The sequence below is a fragment of the Thermobia domestica genome, chromosome 8 (assembly GCF_964235325.1).
Source record: "Thermobia domestica chromosome 8, izTheDome1.hap1.1, whole genome shotgun sequence".
In the NCBI taxonomy this organism is placed as follows: Eukaryota; Metazoa; Arthropoda; class Insecta; order Zygentoma; family Lepismatidae; genus Thermobia; species Thermobia domestica.
In genome coordinates, this window is record NC_137461.1 from 290,321,675 (window position 1) to 290,339,846 (window position 18,172).

Sequence of the window (18,172 nt, forward strand, 5' to 3'; positions counted from 1 at the left end):
TACTTCAAATTATATGCCCGTAGCCAGACTCCCACTATAAAAATTGCTACGTGATTTCTTAGGATTCTGAAACATGTATTTTTAGATAGCGCACGTATTAGAAATCTTGACCTGACTACGGTAGGTCCCATAGTTTTGAGACTACGGGCCTTTAAAGTTTATTATTTCATGTTTTCGGCAGCCTATAACTCCGAAAGGAAGCATTTGTGCACTCACGATAGTCTATACTTTTTGCCTTATCTTGGTGTCAGGAATCACCTCCCAAACGTTGTCGTCGTTGTTTTGAAACACCCTGTAGTAAAGTGTACAACAGTGGAACTGGGTGTAATAGTGGTGTAACCAATCTAGGTCCACAACATAAGTAAAAAACAAATTGCAAAATAAATCTCATCTTCTAATACCAATCTACAGTGCAGCATACACATTGAGAGCTTTACTGTATTAGCTGCCAAATATAAGCTCTGTAAAAATAATATGCAGAATAGAACGGAAAATTTTAAGGCTGTGCTTCTCTCTTTTGAATTATTTTCGGTTAAACCACTATTTTACACAGGTTCAATTATTATTATTTAACGTGAAGATTTTACAATTATACTTAATATACAAGAAAACAGAGGTACACTCCTTTAACAAGATTCTGGACGCCAATTCTTCTATGAAAACCTTTGTATTTGGTCCATAAGAGGAAGTAAATCACATAATTGTGAATCTTTAGCTGTTTAATGATGCGAGTAGACCTGGGTTCGATTCCAGGTGGGAACACTCGGTCTAAAAAGTATAAAGCTTTTCCAGGACAGCCATTCTGACTCGGGATGTACTTGAGCCTGAACCCACAAAGTGGAAGTGATGTATATATTTCCTGAAAGCTTGTGTCAAGATAAGATCAAAACCAGTGACCAAAATTGAGGTGCTCTCATGTATTCCGCTTGGGGGCAGCACTTCTCTCATTTTTATTAAAATCTTTAAGCCTGTCTATAAAGTCTGCTGCAACCCCGAAAAATCTGAAACGGTGAGACAGATATGAAAACAGGATTGTGCTAGTGTCCCCCGCAGAGTCCCAGAGGGGGTCCAACTCAAAATTTTTAAATGGAAAGGGGGTCAACTTGCATATCGTATGAAAGTTAGTGTTAAATGAAAGAAGATAAATCAAGTCTCGACTCTCTACGATAAGCCTGTGCAAAATGGCGGTGGGTCAAAATGTCAACACGGGTGTTGAAACATTCGTCTTTTTTTTTATTATTTTATTTTATTTTTTTTTAACACCTGCCTCACAGTTTCAGATTAACAGTAGTGGGCATAAACTCTTCAATGACACCTGTGTTCACATTTTGCCCCATCGCCTTTTTACACAGGCTTCTCATCAAAAGTCGAGACGTGTAACATCTTTCACTTATCATCAGCTTTCATACGATACTCAACTTGAACCCTTTCCCATTTCAGTATTTTGAGTTGGATCCCGTCTAGGACCTTGCGAGGGAACCTGAAACTTTTTTTTTTTTTTTTACTTTGAATCATTATACTTTTGAAATAATAACATATCCATGTTTTTGTTTTCATACCTATACCACCGTTTCAGATTCATAGGAGTGGCCATAGACTTTGCAATGAAGATTGTACTGATATTTTGACCCACCGCTATTTTGTACAGGCTTATCGTAGAGAATAGAGACTTGATTTATTTTCTTTAACACTAATTTTCATACAATATGCACGTTGCTCCCCTTTCCATTTAAAACTTTTGAGTTGGACTCCGTCTGGGACAATTTATTTTACTTTGATACGTTGTACTTTTGAAATGATGAAAGACATGTTTTTCTGTTTTCATATCTGTCTCACCGTTTCAAATTTTTCATAGTTGCAACGGACTTTGTAGACAAGCTTAAAGATCTTAATAAAAATGAGTAAAGTGTTAGCCCCGAATCAAAATGCATGAGACCCCAATTTTGGTAACCGGTTTTGATCTTACCTTGACCCAGGCTTGTAGGAAATATATAAATCACCCCCATTTTGTGGGTTCACGTTCAAGTACATCCCTAGTGAGTAAGATTTTCCTCATTCACATCAAGCAAATGCCGGGATAATTCCTAACATATAGGTTCCAGGTCGCTTCCTTCCTCCCCTTTCCTCTCGGATAGTGTGATCACCCTCATACGTGATAGACATAGATGCCGAAAGCCCAGAAATCTAATTCCTATTCCTTTAGCTGTCTAAGAATGTTGTTTAAGTGTTTGTTTCCAACCGCTTTCTCATCTCTAATGAAAGACCATATAGTGATTCCAAGTACAGGAAGTATATTTGCATTAGGAACGGTGAATACAAATACATAAATAAAATTCTTTACTAAAACACTTGTTATTTTCACTTGCTGTCGAGTTTTAAATATTACTGTAAACACCAAATAACTTTCAAGACAAGCGTTGCCTTTAATAGCACATCACAAAGTGAGTAAAGTTTTTGTTAGTTTACACTGATTAAAGACAGCAATTAAGAATAACAAATACACTTACTTTTCCCACCGGTACATTTGTTCGTTTTAATCTGCCAAGTCTCGACCAATGAGGAATCTTATTTTGGTTTATTCGATGAATCAACACTTCGAGATCAAAACCAAAAATATCATGGCCTACAACGATATCAGGATCTATTTTGTGCACTTTAGCGAGGAAGAAACCAAGCAATGCTCTTTCAGAGTCCATCTTCTCTAGCTTCGTGGCTTTATACTTTGAAAACTTGTCTTTATGATCAAACGGCCAAAGCTCATCGGCTGGGCGAGTTATAGCTGGAAATAAAACATTCTTCATAAGTGTATGAAACACGAAATTTCTACGATGTAAAACCTAAGACGATGTAAAATTACCACTAAATTAAAATTAGATTTTAGGACAAATATGAAGAGAGTTCTTTTCAACAAAATCTGAAAGATTTCTACTCTAACATGTTGCTGAAAAATGTGACCTTATCTATCATCATTTGAAATAAATTACATCAGAAAAAAAGAAACATATCTGCCAAAAATATAACAGGTCTTTGAAATATTCTACAATAGGACAATTCATTTAACACTTTATATATTTATTTATTGAAAATAAACTTTCATTTTTGGGAATTATTATGATTTTTGACAATGTTTTCTGCAATAAATTAAAACAAGATATCAAATATACTTTCAAGTACGGGCTAATCGATGCTCCTTCTCGTTTAAAATTTAAGGCTAAGTACTCCAATCTGCTGCGGAGAAACATTACGGTAGAATCTTCTATAGATATACTCTATCAGTTTCGAAGATATATATGTATTCTAAATTTGTTTAAGACTATTAGTTGGATATATTAAGAAATTGAAGAGTGGATTGTTGTTTTGATATATTAACCTTTAGACGCCCGCCAGGAATTTTAACAAAATCGTAGACTCTCACGTTGGGGACTCTGGTGACCCCTCTAATTATCACAGAGTCATGATTCATACACCATTGGAAAGCTTATAAAGCACAGATTCGTGCAATGCCCGCCAGATTAATAGAAGATGAAGAAACACACACAAAAAAAACTGTGTTAAAAACATGAAAAAATTGACTTTGCGGGGCCCTGGCAACCCTTGCAGTCACCTTACGCTGACAAAATAATGCTAATGTGAAGGCAATAATATTTAAAAATGGTAGCCATTGCTACAATACAATACCGATTTTTATGGGTGTACCACAAAGAGGGAGGAATGGCCTCTCAAAACTTGATGAAAGAAAATTGATGAAACAAAAAAAACGAACTTCACCCTCCCCTTTCCCCTCGGCCGTGGTAAATTCCATATATAGAAAATGCATACTGGCGGAAAGCTTCATCCCTCAAGAATACATTGGTATCAAATCATCTTTCTAGTTTAATTAGGGGCTGAGCTATTGATGTTGTCGTAAACATGTATGCAATTTAGGTCAAAAAACTGAAGCTCCAAAAATTGGTCAACTTTGCCCCTTCCCTACTCCCCCATATAAGCACGAACAACAAATACAGGCTATTATCATTTAAGGGCTTGTTTCACATACTAATTTTTATGAGTATCCCCAAAGAGGAATGCCCCCCCCAAATAACTTGAAAAAAAACTTTAACTTGCTCCCCCCGCCGTGGTACCCCATACTACATGCACATCGGCGGAAAGCTGCATATTTCAGGAATACACTGGTATCAAAGTCATCTTCCGATCTTAATTAGGGGCTAAGCTATTGAGGTTTAAAGCCCCGATACAGCATTTGTGTCAATGGGCGTTTAAAGCTTAAATCCCTAATAGCTATATACGAAATTAAACACTAACACGAATTACTAGAAAGAAAAATTGGACCCAGTTTCCGTCTATTGGTATCGGTGCACTACGTTAACCAAACAGGAAGACTCGAATAAGACAAGACGCATTTTCACTCCAAATGTTATTGGTAGTTCAGAAATTATTCTGCCTGACAGTTACTTTTGAAAAACCCAATGCCGTGGACCCTCTGGTAACAAACTTAATCCGTTTTATAAAGTTGTTCGTGAACTGAAATCATTTTTCTCATTTAATGTAAATACAATTAATCTGTTCCAGCAACAGAAACATGGTACTGTTATTTTTTTAAAGTATTTTTCTATGATCAAGAATATAGAATGAGATTAAGGTTATCCTTTTTAAAGACAAATAACTGTAATACTCAATTAAACGAAACAGTATGAAGGCTAATGTTTCATTTTAACGTCCCACGATTATGTTTGTTAGCCTGAGGAAGACAGGTGATTAAGCCAAGTGAATGATAATGGAATAATTGGTGGAATGAAAATGTGGGAGGCACAAACTTACTTGGCCGGGGGGATTGAACCAGTGATCTCACACACCAGAGGCAAATGCTCTGCAACGAAGCCCCCTCACACACATACACACACACACAAAGTAGCTTTTGGCACAGCACTAACAGATTATTTTACGGGCAAACACGCAAAAGCACTACTGAACGTGCTGAATTGTGTGGGTACAGGTGTATGTTGTCTCTGAGATATTGTTCGTAAACAGAGGGATTCGTAAGCTGTGTCCATTGTTATATGCATATAAATAATAAAATCAATAAACTAATGGAATTAAATGTATTTATACTAGAAAATGAAATACTGCGAAATCACTTTTAGTTTCTCACATTACGTTAGACTATCCAACATTACAAATACTTCGCCCAATTCCTTATTCTTTTCATAAACCTTTTGGCTTGGTTACCCTGAGTACACAACAGAAATAATTTTCTCTGAAGTCAGCTAAGATCAAAGCTTCTTCCATCACTGTTTCTCCTCAACAGGGGAATCGCAATGAGACTCGACCCTGGAAGAATAAACTCATTCTCGGATCTCATCATTCTTCAGACCAAAGGACCAATTATATTCCAATTATAATACAATGGCGCTGACTAGGTAAAATATCATTACCAAGCAAACGATTACTACAAGAGCACTTGTATGGTGAACACACGAGTAGGAATCATGTTATTAAATTATTATAAATGAAATAAAGTAATAACTAATAATAACTTGACTCGTCTTGTTCATGTCAATGTATTTAACATTTGGAATTTTCTATGAAGGTCTCCATCTTCCTCAGTCTTAATCATTTGAATAGAGCCTTTTACGCATGTAGTTAATAATTTTAATGAAATTCAGTGAAGTTTTATTCGTTTCAAAGTACAGTCAGCAACAAAACTTCCTTCCGTTTGATGAAATAAGTTTCGTAAATAACTTCAGAATTGAAAGACAATTGAGTCCAGTTTTCAGTAAATTAAAAGGAATGTAATTTTCTGTACATTCCAGCCTTGAAACTCGGTGAAACTGCGTACGTTCCACAGTTATTCATAAGGTTACCAAACGGAAAGAACTTATGTCGCTGACTGTACAAGAAATTCCACATATTGGTGTTATTTTGAATATTCACACATTGGAAAAATACCATATTTGTTACAGATCCATCCATTCAAGAATGTTATTTTCCATTAAGGAGATTACAGTTTAATACATCTATATACTGCCCATCTTTATCACGTAGCTGGACTTGAATCAAACAATTCCAGTGTACGCTGACATCTTTGTCGGGGGCTTCTAAAGGTTTTAAACTGGATAAATCTAGGAAGGGTCCTGCCTACCTGTGGAATCTTTTTGAGAGGAAAAGAAAACCTGTCACTTCCCAAAACTGTAACGAACTAGACTTTTTGGAAAGAAGTACGATACTTCAAGCACAAAAACTAGTTCATTGCGGAAACTACTCTTCTATTGTTCACCGATACATTGATGTCAACTTAAAAAATAAAGTGTCAAGTGGACTTACACTTTTCACAGATTTTTATGTTTAGAATCTTCAGCTAACTGAAAAGTGAATCACAGTTATCACGAAATCTACCCCAACTTTTACTCCAGAGTTCCTACCGATCTGGAGAAATCTATTTCCCTGACTTTCCCTCACCTTTAGCAGGAAATTCCCTGACTTTCATGACAGGTGTCGGATGATGTTAAAATATAAATAATTAAATAACGGCGAATATTTATATATGAGAACATTTATTCTACAGAGACAAATAGTACTTAATTGTTCATACGTACATTCCATTTCCATCCCATAAAAATCTGAGCAACGCCCCATACTGTGATCATTAATATTGCACGTACAAGAAAAAAATGCAACAAAAACCAAACAGGTATGGCTAAGCTGAAATTGGTGTAGAAAAAATTAATGTTAGAAAAAATATATTTTATAAAATTTCCCTGATTTCCACTCTTTTCCCCTGAGTTTTCCTGACCAGTAAGAACCCTGTACTAACAGGAAGAACAACTAGTCAAAACAGTGATATGCACCTATAAACTATACACTGCACCATTTCCAAAAAGCCTAGTTCGTTACAATTTAGAGAAGTGGGTTTGTTTATATTTTTCTCTCAAGAAGATACTACAGGAAGCCACGACACACGTTTCCAAGTTAGAAACAAGTTACCGACAAAAGTCTCAGCTTACACTTAAATTGTTTGGTTGAAATTCAGTTACTTCGCGATACAAAGTATAGTTCATTTCTTCAATCGAAGTGCAGTTGGTATATAAAGAATGCTGCCTTCTACGTGTGTGGCTCGTCCATAAATAAGTCATCGCCAGACGGATCTTGCGGAAAACACCCCCGATAGCTAAATGGTCAACTAGAACCCTCATTTCAAGTAACTGACAGACGCTTGTCAACTCCGTGTGAAGTCAGTTGCCACAGTTCCAAATGCTGTCATTTAAGTTGTGCTCGATTCCTTGTTTCCAGACCAGCTTCCTTGTTTTTACATTGGCTGACATCTGTTTCATATTAACCATAGTATTGGAAATCTTTAAGTTTTTCGTGCCACGATTATGCCGGTTAGGCTAAAGGAGACGGTGATAATGAGAAATGAGTGAAATGGTGGAATGAAGAAAAGTGGGAGGAAACGGGAGAACCTCAAGAAAACCCACGAGCACGGTGTTTGTCCACCACAAAGTCCACACGGCTCGAGCTGGGATCGAACCAGGGACCCCAAGCACCGGAGGTGAACGCTCTACCACTGAGCCACCGCGCCTCCACCATAGTATTGGGAAGAAGGAACAAACGCAGTGGGTGTTAAAACGTTGCAACCCCGCAAATGCGGTCAAAAGATACTGTTGTAAAAATCACCATGGGAGCGAAAGAAATTTGCCGAACTGCACTCCTATTAAGTGAACACACTATAAGACTTTATATTTGAGTTATTGATAACATATCTACGGGCCAATCAACCCCAGAAACATGTTGACGACATGAGATGTGACTAAAATTAGTCAGTTGGTTTGAAGAAACGGCGGGAAAATTATATATTGTACAAAAAGGTTAAGTCAAGTTATTATTTATAATTATGTGTCAACTTAGCTCAGCTAGTTGAGTAAAACCACTTGCTACTTACCACAGAAGTGTTGGTTGAAAGCCGGTTGTGGAGGTGCCTTGTCAACATGGAATTTGTTATGAACTAACACCCCCAACATCACTATTTCATTTTGAGAGGTCTTCGAGTTGATTGTTGTTCGCATATTCAACGTCATCACAACCAGAGGCGGGGGAGGGGATTTACACGACGAAACCACCACGTTTTCTGGTTTCACAGCTACAGCCTACGGTTCAACAATGAAGAAAAGTATCAAACATGAGAGGAATATCTAAATACACAAAAATCTCAGTTTGAAAATGTTCCAGTATGAGACTATTATAAGAAATCCATATCATTGTTTTTATAAGACTCTTCAAGTCATTCCCTGAATGGTTCCTTCCTTTATTTCAATTGCATGTATTTATGTATTACTGGTTTCGTACAGCCATACTGTAGTTTCTGGCTTATCAGAACACCTGGGCGGGCTGACCAGATATATCGATATCCCAAGAACATTTTTTGATATATAAATGTTCTGGTTTTTATGAATGGTCCCTTTTCTGAAAAAATAAATAAATAAATAATTTTACGCAGGAGCGCACCCACACATTCTTGCTAGAGGAGTCCAGAGTTTGGACGGGGGTCCAATGATACAAGAAACTACGCCTATATAGTACCGAACTAGTGTTATTCTTCATCCGAGAAGATGATAATGATTGTAATGAGAAAAGAAAGAGTACAGATGTAGTATAAAATCAAATCTTAATGTTACACCCATCACTCTCTGCCCAACAAGCATCGTTTCATTATGAAAGTGTACAAATGTATGTTGCATTTAAAAAGTTTGGGGGACCCCGCGTGAGTGTGCCCCTGGTTTTACTCACGAAATTTGATTCTAGTTTCAAGCTGTACGCTCGAACTAGATGGATGTCTCTGTTTCCTGTTCTTCAGAGGATTTTAAGCATGATTCGTGGTTTGAATTCATACTTCTTCTCAACAGGGAAAGATTTTTCTGTTATTTTGAATGCTTTTTTCTCCAACAGAACTTCATTACTATGGCTGAAATTTCTGACTGACCAACTTAATGTATAAAATAGAACTATATAATGTATAAGACAATTGCAAGCAGAAGAGTCATCATTGATAAAAGTTTCCAGTTTAGTTGAATTTCGATTAATTTCTCTGATTTATGTGTGTACTCCTCATCGGGCTTTTGCTTCAATGAACATATCAATCATGCGTGCAAGAACATATCTAAATTGTTAGACTTTATTAGGCAGACCTTCCTTCTTAAATTCTCGATCATTGTAATAGTGTGTAGTCTTGCTTTCATTCTATTAAAGCATAAGAAATCGTATTCAGAAGTTTTCGAAAAAGAAAAAAAATCACAGGATCAACTACGTAAGCTTATAAGATTCAATGGAAGTATATTGAACAGAATAGAAACCTAGTTGATCTTTCTAAGCAGTATACTTAAATCACAAATCAATTTTTCTTGTTTATTGCAGAGAAGATGCCTTCACGCACCAAACCGCCAGACATGACACGGAAATCTCTTCTAATGAACGTACGTACAATTTCTGCAGGGGCGGCGCAAGGGTAGCCCCCAAAGAAATATAGGACATTTTGAACATCTGCAACAAACATGCAACGAGAAATTGGTAACTGTGTTCAGTACAGATGTTTCAGATAGTCGTGATGCCACTAGCTTAATTATGAGCTGAACACAGTAGTATGCTGTGAAAGAAAGAGGTACGTACATGATGGTGACTGTGCACGTGTGAAAGATGGAGAGGGAGGGTGTGTAATCACAAAAGGAGGAATCAGAGGTGAGGAACTACTACTAGCACATGCGACAGTACAATAAATAATTACACGGTAGGAGTGTGAAAGAAAGCCATAGCAGGAGTGGTTCAGATGATATCACTGGTAGCGAGATGTGTGCCAGGAGGTCCTCTTCGCTCTCTACAGGAGTTTCGTAGACAAGGGTTTTCATGTAGCCCCACAAGAAGAAATCAGATGGGGTGAGGTCCGGCGAACGAGCGGGTCATGCAACAGGACCCTCTCGCCCAATCCACCTATTTGGGAATGTTTTATCGAGATAAGCAGCATGAGCAACAGCAGCAAAGTGCGCTGACGCTCCGTCATGCTGAAACCAAATCTGCTGTCGAACAACAAACGAGACAGTTTCTAATAGTTCTGGAAGCGTATACTACAGAAACACCGCGTACACTGGTGCAGTTAAGCGTGAAAAACGAAGATAGGGGCCTAGTAAGTAGTCACCAACGATGGCTGCCCACATGTTCACTGCACATTTCTCTTGATGGCTCCGTACAATTGTTGCGTGAGGGTTTTCAGTGGTCCACGCGTGACTATTACGACCATTAAACACACCGTCTCTGGTAAAACAGGCTTCATCAGTGAACAATACCGAGGCATGAAACTGAGGATCGACCACACAGCGCTACACAAGCCATTCACAAAATACGACACGAGAGTCGAAATCAGCTGCACTCAAATGTTCGCATTCTTTGTGGATGGTAGACATGCAATTCCTGTTCATGTAGCATCTTCCACACAGTACTGTGTGCCACACCCGTCATGTGCTATGGCCCGAGTGTTTGTTGAAGGTTGCTCTTCCACACGCGCAAGCACTTTTTCTTCGAAGGTAGGCGTCCTGATAGTTCTGGTCCTCCGCGTCGTGAAATTGTGGTCGCATCTGCCCCGTTTCTCGCAAACGCTGGAAAAAGCGCGAGAACATGGAACGCTTGGGATGTCTCCTTTGCGAAATCGTGCACGATATAACCTTTCCGTTTCAAGGCTGCTACCATTCGCCATTCCATACGTAAAAACCATATCTGCGAGCACGTCAAAGGCAAACTCCATTGCACTGAAAAGGTAATCGCACAAACTACAACCGGACAAACATGACACCAGTCTATCAACACTAACCAAATCAAAACACGCTTTATCAACCGCATTTGACGAAACACCTCACAGGCAACTGACAGCTGCTGCGATAGACACGAGAATCTTTCGAACTGCAGTAGAGAGGGCGTGCTTACATTCGTGCTGTCGACTGGCAAGTCGTTTAAAGGCCCTCTACTTACTCTTCCTGTGTTTGTCTTGTTTAAAAACAGAAAATGTGTTCACAGCTATTAGATGTAAGAAAATAACTGCATCACTTGCTTTTGTCGATACACGCGATAAACGTCGTCTGTAACTTCTGTGATACATTAATATAATTTCAAGTAGACCAACACTCAACTAACCAGAATCTTTGTGTTCCTCTGCGTGCAGAGTTGGAGTGGGTCACGTAAGACATATTTGAGCGTAGATCGGTGGGTTGTGAATCATTTCGATGACCCACGACAACGTAAGTCCTTCTATTACCCTTCTTATGAATCACAACGGTGAATCAACACTAACCAGAGAAATGATGCAACCCACAATGACCCATGACCCACCACAACTGATCCCTCGTACAATATTAAATTCGTGGGTCAGACTGGGTCAGTCGATTTATGGCACGGTGGGTCACGTTATTGTTGACCCACTCCACCTCTGCACGGTACATTTACTGCCGTCCTGCTACGGTTTTCTTTCACACTCCTACCGTGTAATTTTTGTACTGTCGCATGTGCTAGTAGTAGTTCCTCAACTCGAATTCCTTCTTTTGTGATTGCCCACCCTCCCTCTCCATCTTTCCCATGTACACAGTCACCATCATGTACGTACCTCTTTCTTTCACAGTATACTACTGTGTTCAGCTCATAATTAAGCTAGTGGCATTATGACTATCCAAAACATCTGTACTGAACACAGTTACCAATTTCTCGTCTCATGATTGTTGCAGATGTTCGAAATGTCATATATTTCTTTGGGGGATACCCTTGCGCCGCCGCTGCTTTCAATCCATTCCAACATTAATGAAATATGCAGGTAAAAATAATGCACACTGAATTTGACCGGACCTTAATCCAACATTTCCTTCTCGAGTTATGGCCATTTTCGTACCGCTGCGACAAACTGCAGTGACCTCTTATCATAAACTTATTTCTGCATTATTTTTGGTGTACCCGGCTCAAGACAATTTGATCCTTTTTATTTTAAAAGTCTGTTACCTTTAAACAAATAGTGTAACTAATCGTTGTACGTTCTCGCAACGGATGTATATCAGCAACGAGCAGACGAAGCAGACAGTGGCCTTGGCAATCAACTGCAGCCCATCACAGTCGTACTTGCGCTTACGTCACTATGGTAGGTGGGACTCACGTGAGCAGCGAGAACAAGGAGTAAACTGCGTGACGTAGCCATCGTTGGGCGCCAACTAGGTCATCTGAAAGGACCATGCACTAACTGCAACGATTAATTAATCTAAAATTTAAAGTTATTAATATCCACTTGTCTTTTCATAAAAAGTAAACATCCACATTATTTATAGTTAAAATCTTACCTATCATGGGTGAAGCAATATAAGTATGGTGTGGGTATCAAATATAAGCTTAATTTGTGTATCATTGACGTTATTCTGACCCGGATATTCTCGCCTCATGGTTGTGCATGGTACGAAATATATATATACTAATGCTAGCAAATTGTTTTAAGTTGTTTTTCAGGTTAAATGATGCTGAAGTTTTGTCCTATTCGTAAGTTTATGGTTGTTACTTGAATTTTCGCCTATGTGTAGTTAGCGGTAAAAGAAGCTATTGCTTTTGTGATAGCTTGTTTCGTCGTATATGTCTCTTATCGTTTTCCTCATAGTTAATGTGGCCACATTAATGACATGATGTACCAAAGAGGCTTTACAGTATCTCTATCACTTACCAATAATTTTTCCTCCAACTGCATTCTACTCAGTCAATATTCTACTAACGATGTACCTACCTCAGCTTTACACCAACTAACGGGAGGAGTACTGGGCTGTGGGGCTTTGATATCCAACCAACACGGTCCTTTAATCTTCCTGCTCAACAAAAACAACTCCAAACTTGAGGTATTTGTGCCAAACACATGACTAAACGTTTCTCCTTTGCAGTCTGCTGGCAGAATCGGATTACTAGCCTTAAACGAATAAACAAAAAACAGAAATAAATCAAATCAGGAAAATTTCTGAGCAATGAGTGCATACTTCAGATAAAGTATTAACTTTACGATTACGATTTTTTGTAATTTAATAAATAAATAGAACAGTAATATAACTTATGAAAAGAAGGTATAATCATTTCTATTATCAACTCCTTACATCTGGAAGCAGTCAACGTATTATGTGAGTTGATTCGTGTATTCTCACCTTTTCTCTTAGTTATTTTGTAATAATTAGCGACTTATCTACAATTTGTAGATCGTTAAATAATGGGAATTGGTCATTGCATATATGGAAAAATGTAAATTAGTTGAAGGGTACACTGTGTTACATGCATAAATTTCTAAATTTCTGAGCAAATGTAGGTGAATCACCAACCAATTCGATACACAAATTAGATATCTTCAACATAATTAATATTTTGGATTCTCAAATGATAAATTGACGATACTTGAAAAATAACAAGAAACAAATTATGTAAACGAGTAAGACATCTCGCACTTGTTAGAATTCCTTGAGGGACAATGCATTAAGATTGAATAAATGAATTTTCGCTTTTAATTATTTACTAAAGGCGGCAGTATTTAGAAGACGGTAATTTATAACAATTCTTGCCTTTTTAAAATGTTAAATGAACTTAAAGAAACAATTAAGGATACGAAATAACATTCAAAAAAGAAAATAAGACAAACAATATTAACAATTTTAGACATCCGTAGGATATACAGCAAACTCACAATTAGTAGTGTTAATCGCCGGATGAAATGGCACGAATATGTGAACAACACAAATCCAGAACATTTATTGATTTGCCACAATAATGGTTTAGCATAAGAAAATCATGGACTATACAGTGTTTACACTACAATTGTTTCAATTGTTGCTGTTTACGACACGCGTACTGCTAGTTGTGCGAGCTCCGTTCACACGTTCGAAATTTCTTGTTGTTTCAATCTTTCGAATATCTTCATCGAAAATAATATACCGTGCACGAATAAAACACAAATAAATTAATCGAGCTGAGTTGATTTTGAGTTTAACGTCCCTTTTAGCAGCGAGGCTATATGATACGGGACCTACTGATTAACGTGGAACACGAACATGAGCTCCCGCCAGGAATCGAACCCAGATCTCCCACGCCAGAGATTAATCGAAAACTTGCGACGAGGTGGCAATCATTTTATCTTTCTGAACTTGGTTGGCGATTTACATAATACCACCATTTCTTTTTATTATAATTATTATTACCATCCTTCTTCTTACCCTCGGTGCTTAATCATGGGACGTTAAACTAGGAATTTCATCTCATTCTTGTCAGATAGTTACCGTATTAGAACCCACCTATCTAGCATTTCGTGTTTTTGTGGCGAGTATTAACTTCTCCGTTTTTTCCGGCTCTTTTGTGGGAAGTACTTCTCTCTTCTGTACTAGAACTTAAGACACGAAATTTCAAGTATAAATTCAATAGCCAGATTAGAAAATTTGTCCCCAATTTTTCTTCCCATTTGAAAGAAAGAAAATCCAAAACACCTACTACCAAACTAAAATATTGCATCCCCAATGGCGATCTGGGACTGGAAATTTTGCGATCTGCTTTAACTCGCTATCTACCCAGTTAATTGCACACTCCAGTTCTACTGCTTCTGATATAGTATGGAGTTCGCTGTAACACCACTGCCAAATCAGTCTAAACCTGCCGTCGCTGACTGATCGTTACCAGCCCAGACACCTGACGTATTTCATACTTCAGGTATTTCTATTAAATCGACGTATATAATTATTAATAGTGTATAGCTGCAAAATATACATAGTTCAAATCCGCTACTTTTAGAGCACAACCTAGCTACTTTTTAATCTTTGGATCTGACAACACTGGTTGGGATTGAATTAGGGACCCACGCACCACAGGTGAACGTTCTACCATTGACACGCCGCGCTTCCTATTTGACTCAAGGATGACGACGGGAAAAAATTAAAAATTATCTTTACTTACCGAATATTTAACTTCCAAATATTCTGAGGTAACAGGTACATCGGTAAGCTCAAACGCATAATTCTTTGTGACTCTACGAGATTTAAACTGAGAGATTTTATACTTTTCGGCCACTTTGGAATTAAACTCGTTGTACACGTCCATTATGGTAACAGGCTTCCCAGTATCTGCATTCGTTTTCAAATCGACGAACTATAAATTAAAAATGAGTAATTAGGAACACAAAATTTTATACAATATATAAGATATAATACTCTGTTACGCCAAAAAAAAAAAAAAAAAAAAAAGTATCCAATGTTATAGCGCATAGGAATATAAATTATCTTAAAACAGAAACAAAATAACACGTAACATAGTTGCTAATGAACTTAACTTTTCCATTCAATTAGTTTAAGAGCTCTCACGGTTGAGCTTCATGGCAAGGTTCTAGAATACAGATCCCCCCCTCCAGGTCCAGCAACCAGTGGCCAAGTTACGTGAATTACGACAATGTAAACTATTTCAAACTATTAACTAACAAAAATATCACTTTCATAAAACGATTTCTTCCAATGATCTACATTATAAAGTAACAGTAGGGCAGAGTCCCCCCCCCCCACACACACACACCTCAAACGTATATTATTTTAGAATATATGTAATTAGAAAAAATCTTTCAATGCAAGTAAAATTTTGGTTAATTAATAATTTCGAACTTATCCTAATAAACAAAAGTAACCATGAACATCAATAACATCAGACAACGCACTATCAGATCTACATAAATAGGAGAATTCCAGTGACCCTAAACGACAATGGTTAAAGTAAAACGACATATTTACGTCAATAATTCATATTTTATTTATTACAGAACTAGAAAGCAGGCATCTGGAGCTTAACGTTTGTGCCTATGAAGAAGGCGTCCAATGGGAGGCCGAAATGAAATGAAATGAAACAATGTACCCATTGCGAACAACTGAATTTCAAAGAACACCACATTGTATGCCACAAAAACATTTTGTAAACTCATAAAACCCAAACACACACACACACAATAGAATCAAGAAACAGAACACTAAAGAAAATTATAAAATGTACACACAACACACAAGGTGTAAAGCAATATATTCCAAGATATAAATACTTCGACAGATTCACACTACGTCTTCCGACAATGAACAATTCAACATAGACTCCGAATACGAAAATGAAACTGAATAAATTTTAGAATAAAATACAAAGCAAACTAAAATATAACTTATGCACAAGGAATCAAAGAAATAAAAAACTTCATTTATCTAAAATTATAATTAATTATAAATAATTAATTAATAATTACTATATGAATAAAACAACAGACCTACATATGATTAGTGTGGTTAAGTAAACAAACATGGTAGTGAACCGTTCAAACATTGAAGTTCAGTGTTCTTAGTTTCGGTAATAATATATTTGAATGTTAAAAAAATATCCAAAAACTGGAAGAACAGAACACAGAAAAGAATAAGGAACGAAAAGGAAAGAAGACAAGATACGTAAAATATATATCATTAGTTTTATAAAGGAAGACTTGTGTTCTAGAACCTTCCCAGCTTCATTCTTATTGACGCCAAAGTAATACTGAACTAATGAAAATATACAGCATAAATTCTCAATACACTAAATACCCTTATAACAACTGAAGGAAGCTTACAGATCCATATCATGAGGTAGATAAAAATAGGTATAATTGTTACTCTAGCATAGAAGAACAATACCTGACAAATATACAATTTAATAATTATGTTAAAAAAAGATTCGTACAAAAACAAAGAGTACTTCTTCCCCTACCCCCTACATTAAGAAAACAGAGGGCGAAGAGTATTTCCAAAATTCTGGAAAGTGACGTCTTATTAGATAATACATGACTTATATAGCTAATACTTCTTGTGTAAAAAAGGTTAGAATATATCAACACAATTATGCAGCAACAACCTTTTCTTTCGATGCGCCGTGGAAGAATGAGAAATGCGTTGTTGATTTCAGTTTAGCGTCCGTTTCAGCAGCGAGGCTATATGAGACGCAGTGCTATATAGAGTCATTATAAGAACTAATAGATTTCACTATTATAATAGATATTATTATTTATAATAAAAATATAAAATAAGTATGTCGCGATACCCTGAGTGTCCAAGTAAAGTGTGCTGTCAATTAGAAAAGGTTGAAAACCACTGACTAAACTCTTTCCAGCCTTACGACAAAGTAGACATAAACAAAGCGAAATGTATTACTCCGCGGCTCACACGTGCTTCGGCAGCGAAAGACGTCAACAGCAAGATCGTCTGCTAGCTTACTGTCGTCGCATAATTTCAACAATGTTAAGGTTATAGTTGGTTGGTAAATAATTAACGCACTGACACTATATTGGAAATATGTATTTTCTTAAGTCCTTATATAAACAAGCTTACCGCTGTTCCTGTGTCCTCTTTTGTGTTTTATAACACGAGACGAAACATGGATTATTGTCACATATCGTCGCCACGAAACTCTGCATTCTGCAATAATTTTAAATGAGTGGGGTAGGCGCGCGAACACATACGCATGCGCAGTAAATACTATATGTCCAGATACGGGTGAGGCTGAAATAAAGCTACATCTGTTGTTAAATATTATATATATATATATCGCGTTTATTATCACAAAATGCATGATAGATTCAGATATCTTTATTTGAAATTATTATTTTAGTAGGGATTATATTGCGGTAGGATACTAGTGCAGTGAGTCCAACAACCAATCACTGGTCATCGACCCACTGGTAATCAGGTGAGTGTGTTTACATCTACTTTTTTCTAAGGCTGGAAAGAGTATAGATCAATTAGAATATTCTTGTAAGAAAATTTTTAGATTAAGGATAATATAGAACTTACCGTTTCTCGTGGTAAAATATAGATCCTTCGTTCTATATTTTTTACTGTAACACAACAGCTAACGAAAGTATTCGCTGATTCAATCCAAATTTTGCCGAAGAGAAAGACAGTGCCTGGCTGCTTGAAACTATCTTCATACGCATCCCACCAAAAAAACCTTAGCACCTGGAAACAAACACACATCAAGTCACATACACCAATTCAATAGTTTATTATCTCGATTAAGTAAAAATTCATTATGGAATAAAACGCAATGGTTCTTCACTAAGAATCGTAAAATATCAAATTTTACCACTCACGTAGAAACT

General features: G+C 37.0%; 1 protein-coding gene across 1 annotated transcript in view; it reads right to left on the reverse strand.

The window, feature by feature from the left end:
- The window catches only part of PolA1 (DNA polymerase alpha catalytic subunit), a 117,128-nt gene that overhangs the window by 61,977 nt on the left and 36,979 nt on the right, over positions 1 to 18,172 (reverse strand). The window contains exons 9-13 of the mRNA XM_081769986.1: positions 17,865 to 18,029; positions 14,977 to 15,168; positions 12,785 to 12,961; positions 7,937 to 8,141; positions 2,508 to 2,779 (exon numbers count right to left, since the gene is read on the reverse strand). Of these exons, the coding sequence (XP_081626112.1) occupies positions 2,508 to 2,779; positions 7,937 to 8,141; positions 12,785 to 12,961; positions 14,977 to 15,168; positions 17,865 to 18,029 (1,011 nt within the window). The remainder of the gene's footprint in view (positions 1 to 2,507; positions 2,780 to 7,936; positions 8,142 to 12,784; positions 12,962 to 14,976; positions 15,169 to 17,864; positions 18,030 to 18,172) is intronic.